The sequence below is a fragment of the Poeciliopsis prolifica genome, unplaced genomic scaffold (genome assembly GCF_027474105.1).
Source record: "Poeciliopsis prolifica strain line A6 unplaced genomic scaffold, Auburn_PproV2 SCAFFOLD019, whole genome shotgun sequence".
Classification (NCBI taxonomy): domain Eukaryota; kingdom Metazoa; phylum Chordata; class Actinopteri; order Cyprinodontiformes; family Poeciliidae; genus Poeciliopsis; species Poeciliopsis prolifica.
This window is the reverse complement of record NW_026562394.1, coordinates 6,249,144-6,271,991: the sequence shown is the minus strand read 5'-3', so window position 1 is coordinate 6,271,991 and position 22,848 is coordinate 6,249,144. Positions and strand designations below refer to the sequence as shown.

At 39.0% G+C, this 22,848-nt stretch overlaps 1 protein-coding gene across 1 annotated transcript; it reads right to left on the bottom strand.

The window, feature by feature from the left end:
• Positions 1-1,490: 1,490 nt before the first annotated feature.
• LOC129368564 (protocadherin-10-like) lies at positions 1,491-7,121 on the bottom strand. Its single transcript, XM_055043601.1, has 4 exons — positions 4,492-7,121; positions 3,489-3,550; positions 3,289-3,401; positions 1,491-2,946 (listed from the first exon to the last, which is right to left on the bottom strand). The coding sequence occupies exons 1-4, from the start codon at positions 7,012-7,014 to the stop codon at positions 2,675-2,677; spliced, it is 2,970 nt and encodes a 989-aa protein (XP_054899576.1). The 5' UTR covers positions 7,015-7,121; the 3' UTR covers positions 1,491-2,674.
• Positions 7,122-22,848: the final 15,727 nt, after the last annotated feature.

Below are 22,848 nucleotides of genomic sequence, written 5' to 3'. Positions count from 1 at the left end.
TAGTATTCTGTTTCTTCATATGATAATATAAAGAAATATGAAATGTCAATCATTTAAATTTCTCTCTTAGATTGTAACCTACTTCGTCCATTATTATTATTATTGTCACAGTTCTGATTGCAGATGCTCTTAGAGAGTGCCAGCTGATGCTTTGATCAGTCAACCATGTTTTAACTTGTAGAAAGTAAAATTGTCGTACTAGTGGCACACTCTTCTCACCTCAGCCCTACAAGCCCAGGTGTTTCTAGCTGGTTCATTGAGAGTTATCAGCTGTTGCTGATTTAATGCTGGTGATTTTCTATCGATATTTGATTGTAATTGAATGGACTTTTGGATGGATTACAAACATATTTCTTCTCATTGACAAACAGGATTCAGTTTCAATTGGCATAATGAAACTGATTTAAGTGCAGTTTTTATATCACTAATTGTTCAAGGGTGTGTAGTAACTATAAGTTCTCATTGACTTAATTTGGTTCCTATCTTGCCTATTCAGTTCATCCCTTTTTACTCAATCTGCTCTGCAAATAAATAGTGTGTTTGTGTGACATTGGCTAAAATTAGAAGAAGCCTGAGCCGGGTGGTTGTGTTGTCAGGCTACTACAGTTTTTATTAATCTGTTTCATAAAATAAATTTAATAATGTTGCTTTTGTTTGAGGTCTTAGTGGTAGTGGTAGTAATTTAGTTTCAGGTATTGATTGGAGACAGAAGGCCGGTTTGCCACCTTCTCAGACACACAACCAAACAAACACAAACACATATGTATTGACCCAAACACATGACCACCTCTGCTGTATCCAAAGCTGTTCTCTTGGGTCTACATACATATGACTGTGTTAATGCCTGTCTCTAGACATATACTGTATGTGGCTAGCACACACAAATTAACTGGTGAAGGATGTCTGACATTCAAGTGTAGAGGTGCTCGCGAACAGACAGGTGGAAGGGTATCTCCAAAAGGTCTGGGAGTGGCCTTTGAAAGTCTGAAGATGTGAAGAGAAAACAACAGGCAGATGGTGTGGTTGGGCACATTTTACACCAATAGCAGACTGGCTCCAGGATCCACACAAGGCAGGATCCATCCAAGTTCATCCACAATGCAATCCCCCGCCGACCGAGGCCAAATAAAGGACTCCGCAAAGACCCCGCAGCTGAAATCCCCCTGGAAGTCCCTGCAGAGCCATGGTGGACGAACCCAAACCGAAGACCGCCAACTGCTACCCATCAACAAAACCAGCAGGGGCTGGACCACACTGAGTGAATTAGCAGCCTCTGCTCAATACATGCCCTGCAAGAAAATGGTGAATTTACCTTATGCTTGCATCTGACAAACTGCCCCCGGCTCCACCGACACGCTGTTTGAAACTGACCCAACCACCACATGGATTTTATTTATTTAATGTTTTCTTCAAGTATCCTTGGGCATTAAAAAAAAAAAGTTCTCAATAATTATATTATCATAGTTGCAGTAAGAAACAAAAACCAAGAGTGATTTTCAAAGAAGGATTTATTAATAATTCATAGTGATACCCTATACATTATTCACTAGACCTAAAGGGTTTTTACAGCTCATATCTAGTGAGCTGTAGAAATCCTGGAAGTCATTTCAAGCGGTGACAGCGCAGCTTGGGTAATGACTGCCTTTAATCAAACTGACAGGAAAATGACTGCAGATTCTTCATCCAAAATATACCTGTGGATATCAGCACTCGCAGAGATGCGTTATTTGCATCCGAAAAAAAGTCAACTGAATCAGCAGATACAAAAGTTGTCAGCAATTTGAAAACTTATTTCTATGTTTACTTTGTCATTTTCTGCCTTAAAATCTCCAAAAACGCATGAATGTTCGGATTCATTTTTAGCTCTTTTTTTCAGAAGAGCTGCAATAAACTGAATTGAAAAATATAAATATATTCAATAGATTAAAGTAGAATGTTTATGTACAAAGACTTTAGTGAATTTATTTACTTTAATACAGGAAAAACAAACTTCATTAAGTTTCTTAACAAAAACATATTCTATACTGCACCCAAACTCCCACCCAACTCCAACCTCTCAAAGACATGTAAAAATCTTTAAAATAAACTAAACAGCATGAAATTCTATGCTGTTATCTATTATATAACTGTTCCAGGTTCGCTGTCTCTATTGCCATCCTGCGAAAAGCCGTTGTGAAAACTGGTATTGTCCACATAATCCATATACCTGGTGAACAGAAAGTTCAGTTACATTTATGTCACCAGGATCTGTGCTCTCTTTGGTTTTCTAATAAACAACGACCTCTTGATGTAGAATTATTTTTTCCCCATTCAAGAAATGTCCAGTTAGGATCGTGGACATGTCTTATATTTTTTAGTAGAAAATTATGCTGCTCAAATGAAAAGTGCATTTATTTCAAAGCTTTCCAAACATTTATGTCAAGGGTGGAAATGAAGGGGAAGGCTGCTGTGCTAAAAGTAATATATTTCACTTTGTTTCAACTTGTTTCCTGTCAATATGCATTAAGAATGACTGGTTGCCTTGTGAGACATTAGTTATAAACTTCTGTACAAATCTGTCATCGATCCACTGAAAAATGAAGGGCAACAATTTAGGGCAACATGAAAGTCTCTAAGTTTTATCTTGTTTACAAAAACGTTGCTAACTTAAAAGAGTTCCGAAGTGTCCAGCATCTCATTTGAAAATAGAATTGCTTATGACGCCGTCATCTCCATCAAAAGTTTGCTCGTAGTTGGAGATAAATTTCTTTTTCTTGCCAAAGGTGGAGAAGGTGTTGTAGACATCCAGGTCTCCTCTGGGTGTCAGCTTCAGCGTGCTGTAGCCGGACGGCGTTCCGGGAATGTAAACGTTGTGCTGATAATCCGCTCCCTCAGAATGAAACTGAGCGTGCTTCGGAGTCCACGAGTAGTTAGGAGGCACTCCCTCTTGAAGAGATCTCTTGCAGTCTGTTAAAAAAAAATAAAAATACGAAAAATAAATATGAAATGAAAATTCAGGAAATGAGCTCATATATAAATACACTTTACTTGATCTGGACACTGTGGTTTTTAAAAGCATCTTCCTAATTCAGCTTTTAGCGAATAATACTCCTCGAGGGGACTTAAATAATTCTCATACTGAAGCGGTAAAATCCCCCCCTACTTTTGGGATTTGGCATTATCTGCTTTATGGTTTATCATTTCACGTCTTTGACAAAATCCCTCTGGAACAGACACAGGGAAAGCCTCACGCTTAATCTACTTATAACCTCTTTCATATAAGCAACAGTAGACTAGAACCGGACCTACCGTTCATTTGGTTTCCCCAAGTCCAGTACTGTGGTGCTACAGTGCAGGCGAAACCATCAGGGTCACACTTTGCCTCCCTTGAAAGAGTTCCCTCCATATTAGCTGAGCTATATCTAAAAGAAAAAAAAAAAAAAAAGACGTATTACCTGATAATATGCTTGTACATTCCAGATTTTAACTGAACATCTGAATCAACTCACCTTTTGTAAGCTGAGTTACGTTGGTTCTTGGTCCAAGTCAAGTTCTTATGCGAATACTTGAGCTGCAATATAAAGACACTTTGTAAATCACAATAAGATATTGAAAAGAAAGCAACAATGATCAATCGATCTGAGCAATAGCAACTGGGACTTTGACAAATAGTGCTTTTTGGGGAGTCATGTTTAACCCTGCCACTCTGTTCATTAAACAATGAACAGAGTTGCAATAGAGGTAAAGGACTTCCAAAACTCACCATAAGATATCTGTGCCAAAAAGTAACAACTTGTGGTTACTTTCAAACAATCATTATTAATGATTGTTACTTACTTGCAGGTCAGCCAGCAAGTGATGTTGGAATAAAATCCCTTTCTCCATATCACACATAAATGCAGTTTTCTAAACTCCACAGAGACTTTAAATGGAATTATGTGTTGCAGTTTAACGAGGCTAAGATTGAGGTTTTTAGCAGCAAAGAGTGAAAATGTGGAAAAGTCCTGAAAGCTAAATGTGAACAGTGGTAGATTGGTGGTGCTGAGGGAGTTAATCTCTGAGAAACATGTTTGAGCATAGCTTCACGATCCCTTTAAAACGCTGAGACATTTGGAAATATATGGGCACTATGACAAACAAATTATTCATCAGGCACAAAATCAACTTTCTTTCACGGACATTCATGGCCTTTTCTTTAGGATTTATTGGTGTAAATCGTCCATAAATCTCAACTCCGACCACCATCTATTTTCTCTGGAAAAGAAAAGCATTCCCAAGGCATGGTGCTGTCACCACCGTGTTTCACTGAAGGGATGTAGTGTTCCTGGTTCTTTGCAGTGATAGGTTTCTGCAACACATAGTGTGTTTAACCAAAAGTTAAACCAGAAAATCTCGCACTGGTTGGCTCTGTAAAATCCAATTAGAAAGGTTTGTGGCTGCAGCATACTTGTGGGGTATTAATAATTTTTACACTGCCCTGGCCCAGTCATGTTTTTTTTTTTAGATCATTACCTCATTCGGGGTCGCTGCTCTGTTGTTGGACAGCTCATTGCGCTCCAGTGTGCTCCAACCTGAGGTCAGGTAGTCCGTGCTCTTGGTGTTGTTCTGCTGAACTGACATAACCGGACTGCAAGGTTTGAGGAACATAAAGTCACTTTTGGAGGATTCCGGGGTCAAGCACATTTTGTAGCAGTACACCTGCGGGTGCGCGCCGCCGACGCTCGCTTCTGGGCATCCTGACGCACCTGCAGCGGACATGCGGACGTTCAGGTTGGACTTTTTGAAAACATCTGTGGTGGTGTTGGAGGAGGCCAGCTGTGAATGGAAACAACAGCCGCAGCAGCCGCCGCTGATGGAGGGGAGGCCAGACGTCTTGCTGTCCACTCTGCCCTTCAGTTTCCTCGCTGCGACGAGGACGATGATGGCCAGCAGGAATGTGAAGGAGACTGCACCCAGAGCCATGATTAAGTACAGAGTGAAGCTGGAGCTGTGATGCGGGCTCTGTGACAGGTCACCCAAATCAGGCTGTAAATCTGGCAGGCTGTCAACTATTGACAAAATGATGGAAACCGTGGCCGAGAGGGGCGGCTGACCATTGTCCTTCACCAGAATGACCAGCCTGTGCCTGCTGGGCTCTTTCTCCTCTATCTGGCGCATTGTCCTGATCTCCCCTGTGTACAGAGCCACGCTGAACAAGCTGGGATCTGTGGCTTGGTGCATTTGATAAAAAAGGCGCGAGTTCTGACCCGCGTCTGCGTCTGCCGCGTTGATCTTAGCCACCAGGTATCCCGCATCCACCGATCTGGGGACATTTTCGTTAGGCGCTGTGCCGTTCTGCGTAACGGGGTACACGATCACGGGCGCGTTGTCGTTTTGGTCCAAGATAAAGATGCTGACCGAGACGTTGCTGCTCAGAGGGGGAAACCCCGCGTCCTGAGCCTGCACTGTAACCTGGAAGTGTTTGAGCTGCTCGTGGTCGAAGGAGCGCAGCGCGTAAATGTTCCCACTGTCCGAGTTTATGGACACATACGTGGACACCGGCATCCCTTGTATGTCTCCTTCTAGAATAGAATACGATAAGTACGCATTTTGACCCGAGTCTGGGTCTTTTGCGGTCACGGAGCAGACGGACGCTCCCGGTGCGTTGTTCTCAGTGAGGTAAACTGTGTAGGACGGCTGTTTGAAACGAGGCGCATTGTCATTCACGTCGGACACCTGGACGATGATTGTTTTCCTTGTGAACAAAGGAGGGGAACCCATATCTCTGGCAGTGACGGTGATGTTGTAATCTGCCACAGACTCTCTGTCCAGAAAGTCTGAGGTCACTAAGGTGTAGTAGTTCTTGAAGGAGGAGTGGAGCTGGAACGGGACGTGGTGCGGAATCTCGCAATCCACGTTGCCATTCTCCCCCGAGTCTTTGTCCATCACGCTGATCACGGCTATCACCGTTCCGGGCGGCGCGTCCTCCTGCACAGGTGTGGACACCGAGGTCAAGATGACCTCCGGCAGGTTGTCGTTCTTGTCCAGGACGTTGACGAGGACTTTGCAGTGGACAGCCACGGCGGAGGGACCTTTATCTTTCGCTTGCACGTAAATTTCGTGCATCCTCGCCTTCTCGTAGTCGATCACGCCTTTCACTTTTATCTCTCCCGTACGTGTGTCTACGCTGAAAAGCTGGCGCACCTTTAAGGGCGCGTGGCCGCTGAAGGAGTATGCGATGTCCGCGTTCGGACCCTCGTCCTGGTCCGATGCATTGAGCTTTATCACCACCGTGCCTTTTGGCGCATTTTCCGCCAGCCTTACTCTGTAAAACGACTGGTCGAACACCGGCGCGTTGTCGTTCGCGTCCAACACCGTGATGAAGATTTGCGCGGTGCCTGACCTCTCCGGCGCCCCCCCGTCCACGGCGGTCAGCACCATCTGATGGGCGCTCTGCTGCTCTCGGTCCAGCGGGGTTTGCAGGACCAGCTCCGCAAACTTGCTCCCGTCGCTGCGCGTCTGGATGTCCAGGTGGAAATGCTCGTTTACGCTCAGCAAGTAGGTGCGCAGCGAGTTGGAGCCCACGTCCAGGTCCTGCGCGCTCTCCAAAGGGAAACGCGATCCGGGCGCAGCAGATTCTGAGATGTCCAGGTTGATCTCGGTCCAGGGGAAGCTCGGGGAGTTGTCGTTCACGTCCAGAATCTCGATCTCCACCCTGTACAGCTCCAGAGGGTTTTCTATCACAACTTGCAGGTGGAAAGAACAGGACAAACCCTGTTCGCACAGTTCTTCTCGGTCGATTCTCTCATTGACAAACAAGACGCCGTTCTCCAAGTTGACCTCCACGTACTGCTTTTTGGAGCCGGACACTATGCGGAATCTGCGCATGGACAGCTTGTCCAGATCCAAGCCCAAGTCTTCCGCGATGTTCCCCACGAAAGCCCCGTGTTCCAGCTCCTCTGGGATAGAATAGCGGATCTGTCCCCACACTTCGTCAAGGCAAAAAGTGAACAGAGCCAAATGGCACAGGAGCCATTTCAAGACTCGTTCACTCATGGTGCCCGTTTGTTGTCAGAAGCGAGAGAGATGCACGCCGGAATAACGTCAAAAGTTGTTGAGACTGGAGCTGCGACCCCGGTGTCTGATAGAAAGTGGAAAGAGGAGAGATGCGCAGGGGCAGAGAGCCTCTCTCCTTGGTGTGCCTGCGTGCGCGCGCGCTTATTATTATTGGCCCCACTGTTTCAAAACGTGGGGTGGGAAGCGACATCTGCTCGGATAATCTCTGCTGCACCAGACCCTGATCAAATTATGGTCAGAGTCCTTGGGCTTTGACTGCAGGTTAAAAGTACTTCACTCAGTTGTTTCTTATAGTACTTCTCCATGTCATCCCAACCCCGCTGCATCCATGCACTACATTAAAAGTTGACCACAAAAGTCTTCAGAAGTTGCGGGTGTAGGTTTTTCATAAACCCGATACGATGCAGAATATTACAGTGCCTCGCAAAAATATCCACATCACTTGATTTCGTACTGTACACACTCTGCAGGGTCTAAGCCACAATTTTCACATTCGATCATTATTAGGCTACTATATATTTTTTTGTGATGTTAAATAAAGCAGCCAGTGCATCAATCGTGCAGAGCAAGAAAATAATAGATCTATTACAGCTAACTGGTGACTGTAATGGTGATGTGCATTTTGTGGGGTCTTCAAGACAGACTTCGATGAATAAATACATTTATTAAACAATATAAATATATGTACAGATTAAGCAAGGCCAAAATATAGAGGTTAAGTGAGTCAAAATGTAGAAACCGGTTAGAAGGATAAAATTTCCCCGCCCATAATAAACTATTGTTACTTTGGGTGAATGAACACTTTGTACAACTTTTAGGGAATCTCTGTAGACGTTTTCCACACCAAGATAAAACAGTTTAAGATCAGTCAGATTGGATGGAGAGTGACAACAAATATCACACTTCATAACTTGCCACTATTTCTCTATTGGGTTTAAATCTAAACTTTGGGCCATTCTTGCATTTGACTTAAACCACTGTGTATTGTTGCATGTCTGCCAGGCTTTAAACTTCTTCACAACTTTTTCGCTAACTTGCTGTGAGACTGATTTTCTGTAACAAACTGCTGAAACCTTCACAGCTTTAAATGAGGTGAAATCTGAATGCACTTCGGTTGCGATGGATTATATTTTGAGGTCCAGAGTAAAGGGGGTGAATACACATGGCTCCCATGGTTTTGAGGTTTCTAACTATAGCAAATAAATTCAGAATTAAGCAGTTCTGTTTTTTTTTTATATGTGGCTGTTAGGTAATCGAATAAAGAAGTAGGAATTTATTTTTGCAACTCAATCTGTAAAGCAATATAGCAATGTCGTCTGTTTCTTAAGTAATCATGTAAATTTATAATAAGTCATTTGAGGTTGCTGTATGTCAATGTTTTATGTGTTGCGCTACACAGCCTAATTGTGTAAATCTGACTGTAAAGCAGAGTCCACATCATTTGCAAACTCTTTCATAAATTACTATAAATTAAGCTTGAATATTCCATTGCCTTTAGTCCTCCATCTTTCAATGCATCAACACTGAGAAAAGCTCTGTCTGTTTTCATTCTTTTTGTGCTCCAACAAACCCATTTCTCCTGGTTTAAAAAAAAAGAAGACACAATCTGTCTGCACAAACGAAATGGCAGCAGATGGTGAGGTTTTCCACGGGCTCATGCTCTTTTTAATTAATGGAATGGAGATTAGAGGGCATTTTCCCTGGATCATTAGTGAACAGAGGAATTAAGACATTTTGTGAGGAATAATCCCAGGGCTATCCATGTGATGCACATGTTTTTTTTCCCTTTCTTTCTCTCTGACTCTCTTCTTCTCTCTATGGTCATATTGACCTGCTTTTCGGAGCCTAAGTGCACGGAATCACTTATGCTGGGCAGAAACTAAGTAGCTGGGATAAGGGGACACAGCCACCACATTTAGGGATAAAAACTACAAAAGGGATTATCTCGCCGTCACTGCCTCTCTATTAAGCTCTCTCTCCTACAAGCTCATCCTGGTGATTTCAATGCCTAACTCAAGGGCAAAAGTAACTATCAATCTCTTTTGTCTCTGAGTACAATTTAGATTTAAAGCCACGGGATTAATATAGGTATATGAATAATATAGGTTGTGAATATTTTCAAGCTTTTAACACTGATGTTTTCTCTTTATAAAGTAGATGAATATCATGTTTATCTTCTAGCACGATGGACTGCTTTGGTTGTGGCTCTCCAGCGCCATGCAAAAGTATGCCCACACTGTTGACTTTGAATCACACACACACACATATATATATATATATATATATATATATATATATATATATATATATATATATATATATATGTATATATATATATATATATATATATATATATATATATATATATATATATATATATATATATATATATCTGTCTTTTTAAGAAGCTCCTGCTCTTTCCAGTACACCACCTTCAGCATGCTGTCACAACAGGATGGTCACAGGAGATTCAAACATCCATTAAAGAAATCAAAGCAACACTCCAGGTTTGAATTTTGTTTTCATTTACCTTATAAAAATGCATTAATGTAAAAAAAGGCAATTTCACATAATATCATCATTCAATATTTCACTAAAGAGATGATGAAGTATTGAAAAAGAAGTATTCATTTTTAAATAATTATTGTAAAACATTACAGTGAAACAACCTCTTCCCATAATTCCTGCTTAGAACTTTCCAGGTCTCCACTGGTATTTTCAGCATTTATGACTGTAACTGTTTGAGATTGGAAGACCTCATTGCCATCACTCTAATCTTTAGCTGTTTTGACAAATTCTCAATTAGATTCATGTCTGACCTCGGGTTTGGCCACTCCAAAAGGTCAATAGTACTTCCAATCAAAGGCCATGGCGTTCGTGACAAATGCCACAGGTGCAGTGTGAGTGCCACGGATTCTGTGGCAGATGCCACGGCTTTTGTGACAGATGCCAGATGCTATTTTAAGTTCTACGTGAGTTCTTACGTCAACAGAGCACATTGTAAAGTTGAAATCTGGGGATATTGTTTTACAACCCAACTCTGCTTTCATCACAGCTTTCTCCCCGAACAAATCTCACACCTTGATAGAAGAACTGAGTTTACAGAGAATGAATCACCTACAAATTGACTCCATTTACAAATTAGCTAAGTTCCAGAGTGAATCGGTTTAAAGATGTCAGAGGAAAACTGAATTCAAATGTACAAGAAGTGATTTCTAATCAGAATTTAATCAAATCTTTCATGTTGTGTTTTTCTGTCACACATAATCAAAGTTCATTCAAGCTCTGTTTGTGAGTAGATAAAAATGTGTATAAGTTGAAGGGAGGTTTCAAGGCATTATATTTCCTTGTTATATTAATGAGACAACAAAAAGAGCATGACTCGATAACCACAGTGTGAATTTATACACCCTGCTGAACATGAAGTTTGGAGGAATTCTGGTGGCACATGCGCATTTCTCACAAAGAGTGATAGTCTGAGTTCATAAAACAAGTTTAATTAAACAGATAACGCCACCAGAAGAAAAGAAGCGGGTTAGATCAATTTGGGTAATCCATCTTTACACGCAGATTCTCACATGAAAGAGAGAGTGATTCAACACTGTGTAAGAAACAAAATCCATTAGGATATTACCTCATGCGTGTGGTTGATTGTGGGTAGCATTAATGTCTCTTTTGCAGAAGTGTTGTTTCACGTTTTCCTCTAAGAAAAATTCCTGTTGAATGAAATCAAAGGAAATGAGACGTTAAGGCATTTGTCTTTGGGTTTTTAACTGATGCGCCTATTGAGCCATCTGTTATGATGAACAAAGCATGTGTGCAGAGCTCTCTTATTTTGAACACTAAAATCACAATATGTCTGGAATGTTAGAGTAGAGACGTATGATATTATGTGACACTGTTCTTCCTCTGCCATAAATTTTGCTACTCGCAAGTTTTCATCACCTAAAGCATTAAGGTAATCTAGGAGTATTTGTTTCCTTTAAACCAGGCAGAAATGCAATCAGGAACATGGGCAGGAGATGTGACTGCTGGCCTCTTAAACTAGTTAAACACATATCAAAATAATCAGAGCTATATATCTCTGTGGAAAGGGACTAATAAATTGCCTCTAAATGTTCCACACTGAGTCAAGATCCAGTTCACTGGAATTGTATCTATCTATCTATCTATCTATCTATCTATCTATCTATCTATCTATCTATCTATCTATCTATCTATCTATCTATCTATCTATCTATCTATCTATCTATCTATCTATCTATCTATCTATCTATCTATCTATCTATCTATCTATCTATCTATCTATCTATCTATCTATCTATCTATCTATCTATCTATCTATCTATCTATCTATCTATCTATCTATCTATCTATCTATCTATCTATCTATCTATCTATCTATCTATCTATCTATCTATCTATCTATCTATCTATCTATCTATCTATCTATCTATCTATCTATCTATCTATCTATATCTATCTATCTATCTATCTATCTATCTATCTATCTATCTATCTATCTATCTATCTATCTATCTATCTATCTATCTATCTATCTATCTATCTATCTATCTATCTATCTATCAGCCACTGGAAACTTCATTTATTCAGCTGTGTGTTGATTTTAGTGACAGTTCATGGCAAAAACGACATTATGAGACCTTAATATTTCATTCCAGCCAGCATTAGGGTGCAGTTAAAATAGAATGGCCTTCTTAAAAAGAAAATACTGTCTGAACCACAGACAGGCATGCTGGCTATCTGCCTCAACCAGCTGCGGGATAAAAGAAAACTTAAACACAATTATTCAAAGTGACTTATGAAAAAAATAGATGAAAAAAAAAATACATTACAAGGATCGTCAGTTAAACATAAGCATTACATTAAGAGAAGCAGTTAGACAAAAAAAAATGTCTATAGACCAAATATCTAAGAACCTTTTAGGTAATTAGATGCACCAGCCAATACCTCTCTTAGTCTTGATTAAAATTAGCCAACACTTTTTGCACATCTTAGGTTTTCTGGGTGTTAGGTCTGGAGCTGAAGAGTGTAGAAACAAAATACCTTAAATTTTGGTTCTGGGAACATTGACTTGACATGTCTCTGATCATTTCGATATATTTAGGCCATATGACAACTTAGACCGATAAGTGGGCATAGTTCTCATGCCACCCCTGACGAGATGCTGCCCGGGGTAGTTACCCACGTCGTCCACATCAGAAACTGCCCTTGTCTGTGTAAAACAATGTGTTGAGCTTGAGGGGAGAACTTTCCAGTATGCAAGCCCCACGCCATCACACTCCCAGCACCACAATTCACTGCCATAAATGCTGTTTGTTGAATGCTAAATGTGATTTGAAACTCCCAGAAAATGTTTCACTTCTGTCTCAATGGACCACAGAACATGTTCTCAAAAGCATTTGAGAGTTTTGTTTTTTCATGGTAATGTGAGACAGGACTTTGAGGTATTTTTGGTCAGCAGTAATTTTTACCTTTGTACTCTACTACATCTTTGCCTAGCCTCTGTCTCCTTTTTGAATTACATTATATGTGTTTGATATCAGGTACTATAAAAAAACAAACAAACAAAAAAAACTAAAGTATTTATTTGTTAGATACATATTTGTCCCACCTACTTTGTTACAGATACTGATAGATAAACCTGCACCATATAAGTAGCAGATCATGTGGACAATTGAACAGAAAGAAAAAAAAAGTGGCTCTTTCAGTTCCAAGTCAGAGATTACCAAGTAATTCGGGTCACTGCTGGATATGGAGAGAAGCTTTAACAATTAACCCAGCAGCAAACAGATGTCTCTGCTACAAGCACACCAGCATGCGAGGAGAGACAGACTGCTCAGTGTGCACAGCCTAGTTTTCCTTCCTCAGAGGATGGGATGTTAGACAGCCAATTTGAGAGGCCTCTCCTCTCTCAGCATGGTGATCGCTTTTACAGGGAAGGAGTCAGACAGAAGGAGAGAGATTGCAGACTTTGATCTCCTTTGTTGACCTGATATTCCCATTCCAAATGTTAGCCATAATGCTCTGATTTTTTAAAAATTGATTTAGACGTTTCTGTAAACGTGGAGCAAAACAGACTCTTCTATTCAGACTTAGTGCTGGTAAAGCAAGCTTGTGTTTTATTCGCTGCCTTAATGAAACACAAACACACACATATAAATATATATATGATTGACACAAATAAATGATACAATAGTATAGAAGGAATGAAGATAACACATTAATGTATAAGTACAAAGTGAAAGGTAAATGAAACAGGATATTTAAAATGTTATGAATATAAATTTGAACAGGATTTAGCGATAATTACTCTCGTGTTGCTAAATAAGCTCGAGCGGCGCCAGTTTCCTTCAGAAGGTTTCAAAGTACACGTAATTCAGTAACTACTTATATAAAGATACTTGTACCTAAAGTCCTCTGGCCTTGTTACTTAATACACCAAACACATCAGAATTAAGACTTAGGATCCACTTATGACTGTGGAGAAGCTGAAAGCATTTGAAGAGGTCTTTGAATCTGGACAGCCTCTGTGACATAAGCAGACTTTGATTGTTTCCTTCAAAGGATCCACCAATTAAATTTGGTCACACCAATCTGAACCCCGTGAAGTATTGCTCAATCAATCATCTGAAAATTGATTACTGCAAGACTGCCAAGATATGGTCTAGGATCTCAACAGACAGGCCAGGCAAAAGGAGCGACAATCAGAGAAGAAACCTGCAAATGTGACAGAGGAAAACAATTTCATTGTTCTTGTTCCACAAGAAAAATGACATAAAGTTACAATGAAGTGGATAGAAATGAAGCATTTTTAGGAGTTAGAATGGACCAGGTAAACAATTCAATAGATATTCTTTGGCAAGACTTGAAAATTGCTGCTCACAGACTCCTTGTGCTCCACAGAAAATGTCTTGAATTCTTGCTAATGTAACATGGCAAAATATGAAAAAGTTCAAGAGCTGTGAAAACTATGGCAAGGCTAGGAAATAATGGAACATGCTTCTGTGATTATTTTGTGGTTAGACTCTTACCTGAAGAATTTCAGGAGAGGTTGTTTGGAGAAAAACAAACTTTTCTTGAAGTATTCAGTTAATCTCTCTTTTTTTAAGTAACAGACCTTTTTCTTGGTTTGATGTGTGACTGCAGGGAAAACACAAGTTTATCTCTGGTAACTATATTCTACCCAAGAGAGGAGCTGCAGTTCATTATTTATGTTATCAATTCCACCAGTGCTTTTCTTGCTGCGAAGAGTCTGAGCGACTGTTTGAAAAAGGTCCACAGTTCAACAGATATCAATGGTGAACCGGCAGCGGTGAACCTAATTATTTCGGCTTGATTAAAGCCTTCACTGGACCCTGCTTGTACACAGAATGCGGCGGCCAAACCATTTCACCCCGTCTTATTTCCCCAGAGGTGTTGCCCCACGCTGAGATGAAAGAGACCCTTATCACCTTCTTGTGTCCCAGTGTGATTCCATCGTTCCCCAACAGGAGATCCAATCAAGCAATGCTGTCACTTGTGATGGTGCACAATGTCCAAGGTTGTGTACTGAAAGTGAGATTTTTTTCTTTCTTTCCCCGTAGGACATTTTAATATGTCAGAGTGCAATACACAGCTTGAGAGAATACAACAAATGTTTGAATTTTTTTTAAATACAGTGATTTTGAAGGGTTTTGTGTTTTTTTTTTTTTGCATTTTGCCTCCCTCATTCGCGTCTCATAGTTTAGGCAAACAAAAGCCCTGGAATTACCCAGGCTTTTTTTTACTACGACAGTTTGAAAAGACAGCAGTGGGAAGTACATAATCAGGAAAAGAGCATTCTCTCTTTGCATTTCAGAACAATCTTACAATAACTTGGAGATATTTTGTCAGAAACAACCTAATTCTAAACCCTTTAATGATGCTCAAACTAGTCTTTACCTTCCTTATTCAGCGATTTGAAACATTAAAATAAATAATTTATTGGAATTTTTGAATAAAAAGCTTTTCATTTGTAACAGGGTTTTAGTACTGTAATATTTAATAGCACTGTTTATTCGAAAAAACTACTGTGTCAATCAAATTTAAGTCCAGTTGAACTCCATCCATCAATGTTCTGTACACTATTGTCCCTCTTGGTGTCTATCTCCAGGGAATGTTTCGGGTGATTCGGTCCACCCTGGACAGGTCACCAGTCTGTCGCAGGGAAACACAGAGACCGACAGGACAAACAACCATGCATACACACTCTTACCTAGGGAGAATTTAGAGAGATCAATTAACCTGACAGTCATAATTTTGGACTCTGGGAGGAAGCCGGAGTATCTCAAGAGAATCCATGCATGCACAGGGAGAACATGCAAACTCCATGCAGAAAGACCCCAGGCTGGGAAAGGAACCCAAGGCAACAGTGCTACCAGCACCACCGTGCAGCCTGTTGAGTTTAACTGCATAGCACATTTCAGCAACAAGGCAATTAAGAGTACTTTATGACATAAAGACCCAAAAATAAAAATGTATAAAAATTACAAGGAGTCCAGAATTAAGAAACCAGACAAATATTACATTTTGACAAGAGCCATCATCAAAATGATCAATACACATAATAGGCACACTCACTTTCTTTTTCTGACTGATTCTTTTAAGTTTTGGTTGCTATGAGGAGGGATCGAATGATATCCAATTAACTTTGACATTAATGAACATTAACTTAATCACACAAAACTAATTTGCTCTTTGTTTGAGCCCAGCTACAGCATAATCTATTGGTATCATTTCATTGAGCTCAGGGATAAGTGTTAACAAGGCCAGGACAGCTAATATCACTGTCCTTTATTTGAATTAAAAGAGCAAAATAGTTTTGTTAAAAGGGACTGGAGGAAACGACTGTGGCTCAGGGGACCCAATGATCTTTGCTTAGTCACTAATATAAAACCACCACAAAACAGTTTGAAACATCTGGAAAAATAGCTGCTCGAAAAAAAAAAAAAGAGAATCTCATACTGACAAAAAAAAAAAATAAAAAAATAAATAAAAAATACAGTGGAAGAATATATTTAGTATACACATTCATTCTGGAGAAGAACCTTGGCACAACTCTCCCACAGAAGTCTTTTCTAAATAATTAATTGTGCTTCATATTTATCAGAAGAAGCAAACAGGCCTGAGCACTCCTTTTCATCTGGCTACTTCTGGACACCAATCAGTAGACTTACCATCTCTCTGCAATACGTCTTGTAAAATATATAAATTTCAGCCAGGAAGTCAGCTCGTATAATGATGTAGAGGCAAAAACTAACATTTTTTCAATCAATTCTGAATCAAACAGTGAGTCAGTGAAGTGAAGCCAGCTCTAAGGAAATTAGCTCTTGCTTCCCTGTTCAAGGTTAATGAAATAAAATGAGGTGCTGTGCTTTTCTAAATTTGTTGAAATTAAACCTTCGCTATTTATTGAATCAATTAAAAATTAGACACGCCAAATGTTAGCTTGTTATATGAAGAAATGTATTTTCATGCGATGATTTGTGGCCTAAAGTTAGTCAAACAATTAAAAATAAAAATAAATAAATAAAGTAGATATATTTTACACTATACAGTCTTCTGGTATTTTTGAATGTTTCAGATTATCAAGCAACATTTATTCACTATACAAAAGCTGATTTTAAATAAAGATTTCCTTCTCTGAGTCAAAAAGCCATTCTAACCAATGTGGCTCTTTGTGAAGCTGTAATTGTCCCTTTTTGTCAACTTGAAGATGCTCCAGAAGAAGTTCAATGGTAAATAGAAGCTGAATGGCTTGGATCTGATCTCATTTTGCCCAGTTCTTTTCTCAGTGTTGAATCATGAACTCTGACCTATCTGAGACAAGAAAGACCTAAAGCATTTTAGATGTAGTTCACAGATTGCAACTCCAGGAAAAGTTCACCACTGCATGTTTTTTTTTCCACATCTAAAGTTAATTGCTCTCACTGTGAAGTCTCAAAACCTTAGAAATGACTTCATAACCTTTTCCTTATGGATGTCATTGAATTATTTTCTTATATTTTCTTGAATTTTATTTTGTGTTTCTTTTGAGATTTCTAAGCCAAGTTCACTTTGTCGGTTCTTTTTCAATAATCTTACAGGTCTTCCAGGATCTTGCCTTGGCATGACTTGGTTACTTTAGATGGCTTTTGAAAACCGTGTCTTAAATTTATTCTGGTAATATTTTTTTCTGATAACAAATTTGGTTTGATGAACTGAAATTTGACCAAAATAAACACATAGGAAATCTGTAAGGAAACAATTTACTACAGAAGGTTTTTCACAAATGAATCTACAGTTTCAATACCATATTTGGTGTTTTCTAGCTCAAGGTGTTCGCTTTCTACATGTTTTTCTATTCGCGACTGTCAAATTTTGTTGATTCAGGATGAAAAGATACACAATAAATAAATAAATAAATGGCATAATAACACACATAGAGTCTCATACAAAATGTTAAATGACAACTTATTGTAAAAAGATGAAATGATCAAAATTAGAAATGACTCAATCAAATAATGTTTCAATGTTTACAATAAAATCCTTTGACAATGTTTCTTCTTTCCTTGTCAAAGTTTACACACATAAGTCATGTTTTCCTCAGAATCTAGTCATTTTACAAATAGTACTCATATCTTTTCAATCTCCAGTTAAATGAGGCAGCTGGCTGATCTGCCAGAGTTTGCTCATGTCAAAGTAGACACAGGACTTCTCAAGGATTTCTTTTAACGGTTCTGTTCTTCTTGCCACTCTTCCACAAAAGCCAGACATAGCAACCTTGGAAATATAAGTCTAGGAGGGTGAAACACAGATAGAAAATTAAATTTAGCTATAAACAGCTTTAAAGCACTGAACAAAAAAACTCAGTGTCGAAGTGATTTACATTCAGTAGTTCTGGATTTCACACATGATTTAACAAACAAAAGAGACAGTAATAAACTTCAGGGTCTCTTAAGGCAGGACAAAAAACAAAAATGCCAATTTCCGACTGAAAATAAAATAATTCTTGTCTAAAGAAAATACAAATATAACACTTAAGCTCCCTGTCTGACCTTAAAACAGAAAATGGCTGTTAACCCCTACAAAACCTCCCATCTTAAAATGATAGAGTTCACCAGATAAGAATATCTGATGTCAGAAGTCCTCTTTGCATTAAGTGTCACAGTCAACAAAGTCACAGAAGACCAAGGGGAAGAGGTATGGTAATGGATGACTGAAGGTTTTATGCAGTCCGCTGATGATGGAGGAAGAAAGATGGGGAGGTAGAGGAGGAAGGGAATTCAGTTGTGCATCAAGGTGTGACAGGAGGCATACAAACAAATAGAAAAGAGCTCTCTCTTACTTGAAGAGTCAGTGGTCATAACACCAGATTTGTGGAGTGCACAGCTCACAGTTGTTCTCTTGACACATCATTCCAGCTGAGCTGTAGATCCCTACAGCTCCTTCAGAGTTATCATGGGCTGTTGACTGATTCTCTGAATAATACTTTTCTTGTCCAGCTGAACTGAGCTTTAAACTTCACAAGATTGCCCCTTATTTGTCAGAGGTCCTCTTCGGTCTTTGTGATGCTGTTTGTTGGCCAACATTTTCTAACAGTCCTTTCAGGTCTTCACAGAACGCTGAGATTGTACCGTTCACTCTGTAGGCTACTTATGCTAGAAATTTGTTTAATTGGGTTTTATTCAGGGCCACCAATATAATTTGCTGAATATTAATACATGCCACTCTTTTGAGATTTCTTTTTGAAAAAAAAAAAAGAACACTCCACAATTAGATCTTCCTTTTTTGTTTTTTGTTGTTGTTTTTGTTGTTGTTGCGGTTCTTCATATTTACGTGAAGGACAAAAACAAAAATTTTCCCAATTAATGGAACTCAACATTTTGGTTTTAAAGATACAAAAAAGTTCCAGGGCTTTGAATACTTTCCCAATAATATTTCAAATCATCTCTGTATTTATTTACAAAAGTTGCTTGTTAGGCTGAAATATCTCAGCCAGCACTCTGTTTAGCTTGTGTTTTCTGAACATGAGAAAGTGAACAAAATATGTACCATCTGAAAAGCCTTTGTTCCTAGAAATGGTTCCCGTGATTGGATCGCTGACCCAGGTCAGCGATTCACGGTCACAGTCAAATACTCAGCAAAGTCACCGTTTCATTTTGTTGTGATTTAGTTTGTCCTCCTGAGAAGAGGGTGAATATTAGGAGGCTGAAGAAATCTGGCTGTGATAAAAGCCATGCACTCATGCAGACTATGACAGACAACTGGCGAACCAAACATTGGAAAAGCACTTCTTTGGTTAAAGTTAACCAAGAAGTACAAGTTAGATGCCAATCAAACAACAACAACATTGATGACAAAAATGATGATGAAAGCATATCAGAACAACATATGATCAGGTTAAGAGCTCTGTCATCTGCGGGGAGCTCAAAGCAGAATGAAGCCATTTGAGATGGTTGGGACATCTGATTACGATGCCCCTTGACCGTCTCTTTTTCCTGCCATGTCCCAGTGGGAAGAGACCCAGTAGGACATGACACACGTCCCTCTCTACTGGGAGGAAGGAGCCCATTTCAGAGCGTAATGGAAGACCCGGAACTCTCTGGAGGGATTATGTATCCCATTTTGCTTGGAAACACCTCGGGATATATGGATGGTTAGTAAACTGGCTACATCTTTCCCTTTATTTCTGTCACAATATTCACAATCCTAAAGAAATGTAATTTCAAAGCTCAAACATGTCCAAACATGCCAACTTTTGGCAGTGTGGTTGAGACACATATTTCACTGCTCACATAAATATTTGGATTTTTCATTGGTATCAGAAGAGGAATTAAGACGATTGAGGCTGAAGAATTTAAATTCAAAGCAACCGCTGAAAGCCCTAAAGGTGTGTTCTAATTAAAGCCAAGCAAGGTTGGAAATTCTTACCCTGCTGGTTGGGCTTTGGTCCACCACCAGAGATGAGAAATCGGCTTATGAGAACTGCTGAGAGTAGATCAAGTATGATTTTATGTTTCAAGTGAGTACATGTTTTCAGCCCTTTTCTCGCATTCTTTACTTACAACAGAAAATTACCATCCAAAGATAGTAAAAGAGACAACTAATGCATCGCTCAATACAGAATTACATTACATTTTGACCTCTGTTCTCATCCTCAGCATTGGAGTTGACAAGGCAGATAAATAAGCCGGTATGCGCTATTAGAGTCCGTTCTGCAGGTCATTCCCTCAATTGAAAGATAAAGTAGCTTGTATGATGATATTATTCCAGCTAGGACATAAGAGGTAATTTTTTGTATGTTTTTTTTCTGGATTTGCTCTGCAAGAGAACAGTTGGTTATGAGTAAAGATGAGACCGGGAAGAGAATTTACACAATGTATCATGTGGGCAAGAAGTAAGATGAATAAAAGGAGAAAACTACCAAATTAAGAAAACTAACAGAGTTATCATATCAAAGTTAATCAGAGTATATTTTGATACAATGCCAAAGTTTGTGTTCTCTAATTATTTGTTCATCATAACTTCATAATTGAAATTGCCACTACACAAGATTTTTTTTTAAATGTCACGAAGCAAGAGCATATTTAGAGCTTAAAGAACATGAACTTTTATATTAACAAAGCAGAGAGAAGCCATTACCTTAGAATTGAAAAAAGACTCCACATGGATGAATGGGCCTCAATGGCCAATAATTTTTTTGCTCAAAATAATTTTTTCCTTCTCTTTTTTAATCAGTCTCACTGGATGGTCGGGGAAAAAACATAAATTAGAACCTCTTTCATTTAAGAAAGATTGAAGATGCTGAACTTTTGTATTAATAAAAGCTGCAGCAATGTGCTCTTCTCCAGTTATGTATCTTGAATCACATCCGTCTTGCAAATTTCCAGTTTGCTTTTTGACACCCACCATTACTTGTGGACTATATATGGACAGATAAATGCATAACCCAGTTATGTCTACTTAATGCAACTGGGTGAAGTTGGAGGAGAGTTGCTCCTTTTGTAAAAGGAGACATGGTTTTCCTAAAAGCAGAAGGGGTCAAATATTGCGTCCAGCTAATTTTGGTGTAGTCTAAAACACTTGCCACTTAATTTACTTGGGCAATACCGATGTAGCTTTGCTGTTGGCTTAATATCAGTATGCTGCTGAATACAGCCCAGTGGCAGCTGAATATGAGCAATTTTTAGACACAAAGCAAACTCTGTCAGCTGTACCCTCTCTGGATGAGGTTAAAAACTACTTCATTTCGACCCCATTATGCACTCCTCAGCAGCCCGGATAGCAACAAGTTAGAGCCAGGGAAGCGCTTGACAGAAAGAGACCCCTGTCTCTAGCACATGTGCCAGTCACCATTAATGCTTGTTGCACCAGTAAGGCTTTTCCCTCTGCCTGACACTCACTTGTACTCAGTCTACCCTCAATTGCTGTCACTTGTGTCCTAAAGGCTGTCATCTCCACTTTGTGCTCCATTGCCACCGCGTCTTCTCCACTGCTTTATTTTTCCCAGTTCAGTCAAGCTTGTGGCTGTTTGTCAGAAGAGGTTGATAGCCCTGTTATTTGGTTTAGCTGTCTGCTTCCCTGTTGCTCTGCCACTACATTTTGGCTCCTGTGAGACATTTTATTATCCATCAGTGCCTTCGCAACACCGATTTCCAAGAGCAGCTCATGCTCATTATTGTACTCAATTTAATGACCCACTGTCAGACATTCCTAAAATAAAAAAAATAAAAAAAATAAAAACAAGATAACCGCAACTAACAGGAATCCATGAGACCAAATACAGATCTGCAGATTGCCTAGCAGATTGTCTGTTTTGTTTAAAATTCGTTCTCTCCATGCCTTATAATGTGTCTATCAGGAATGCAAGTCAAAATCATACCTGTAGAGGTCAGCATCTGTCTAATCTTTATCTAATGGAATATGTATGCTGTGTGCAGAGTGACATCAGCCTTCCTCCTTAAAGCAGCCTTTCTGCAGGGATGAGACAAATTATAATGCTTAGCTAGAATCAGATACAATATATAGACACATAAAAATAACTGCTGAAAGTAAGTGAAAGTTTCTTCCTTGTTCCAATTTCAAAGCAATATCATGCTAGAGCTCAGCCCTGCTTGGAGTATTTGATTTACAAAAAAAAAAGTAATTTTGGAACAAATGAGCAATTAGTCAATACTGCTTTCATATTAGATATCCACTAAAGCTGGCATACTCCACCGCTTTCCCATCATAATATGACACCGAGATCTCATAATGGAGAATAATGTTTCGCAAACACATGGAGAAACGTGTTCTTCATGTGAGTCACAAATCTTGTAATTATCATCCTCATTGTTCATAAAACCTGAACTTCCTGGCATACAGAATTAGCATGATGCCTTTGCTATCTACTGAATGAATATTACGCTATATGCAGTTTTATATATCGATAGAATAAGGACTTCATATATTATTGCTTCCTTGAAATTTAAACAATGGTGCGCCATAGATAGAAGGTCAGAGAAAAGGGTAGGTTTCCCATACAAGATTTGCAGCCTGTTATGATTTAAAACTTGAATAATCCATTAAATAAACATTTACATAAGTGCTAACTAAAATAATTAATTGGCATTAATAGATAAATACATATTGAAATTATATAAATAACTTAAAAATTTATATTTTCAGAAATTACTAAATAAATATTTAAGTAAATACATAAGTAAGTCTGAAAATTATTCACGTTTTTATTTTTATATGTGTATATATTAAAACAGGCTACTATTTGGTAATTCTTTAATTGTTTCATAG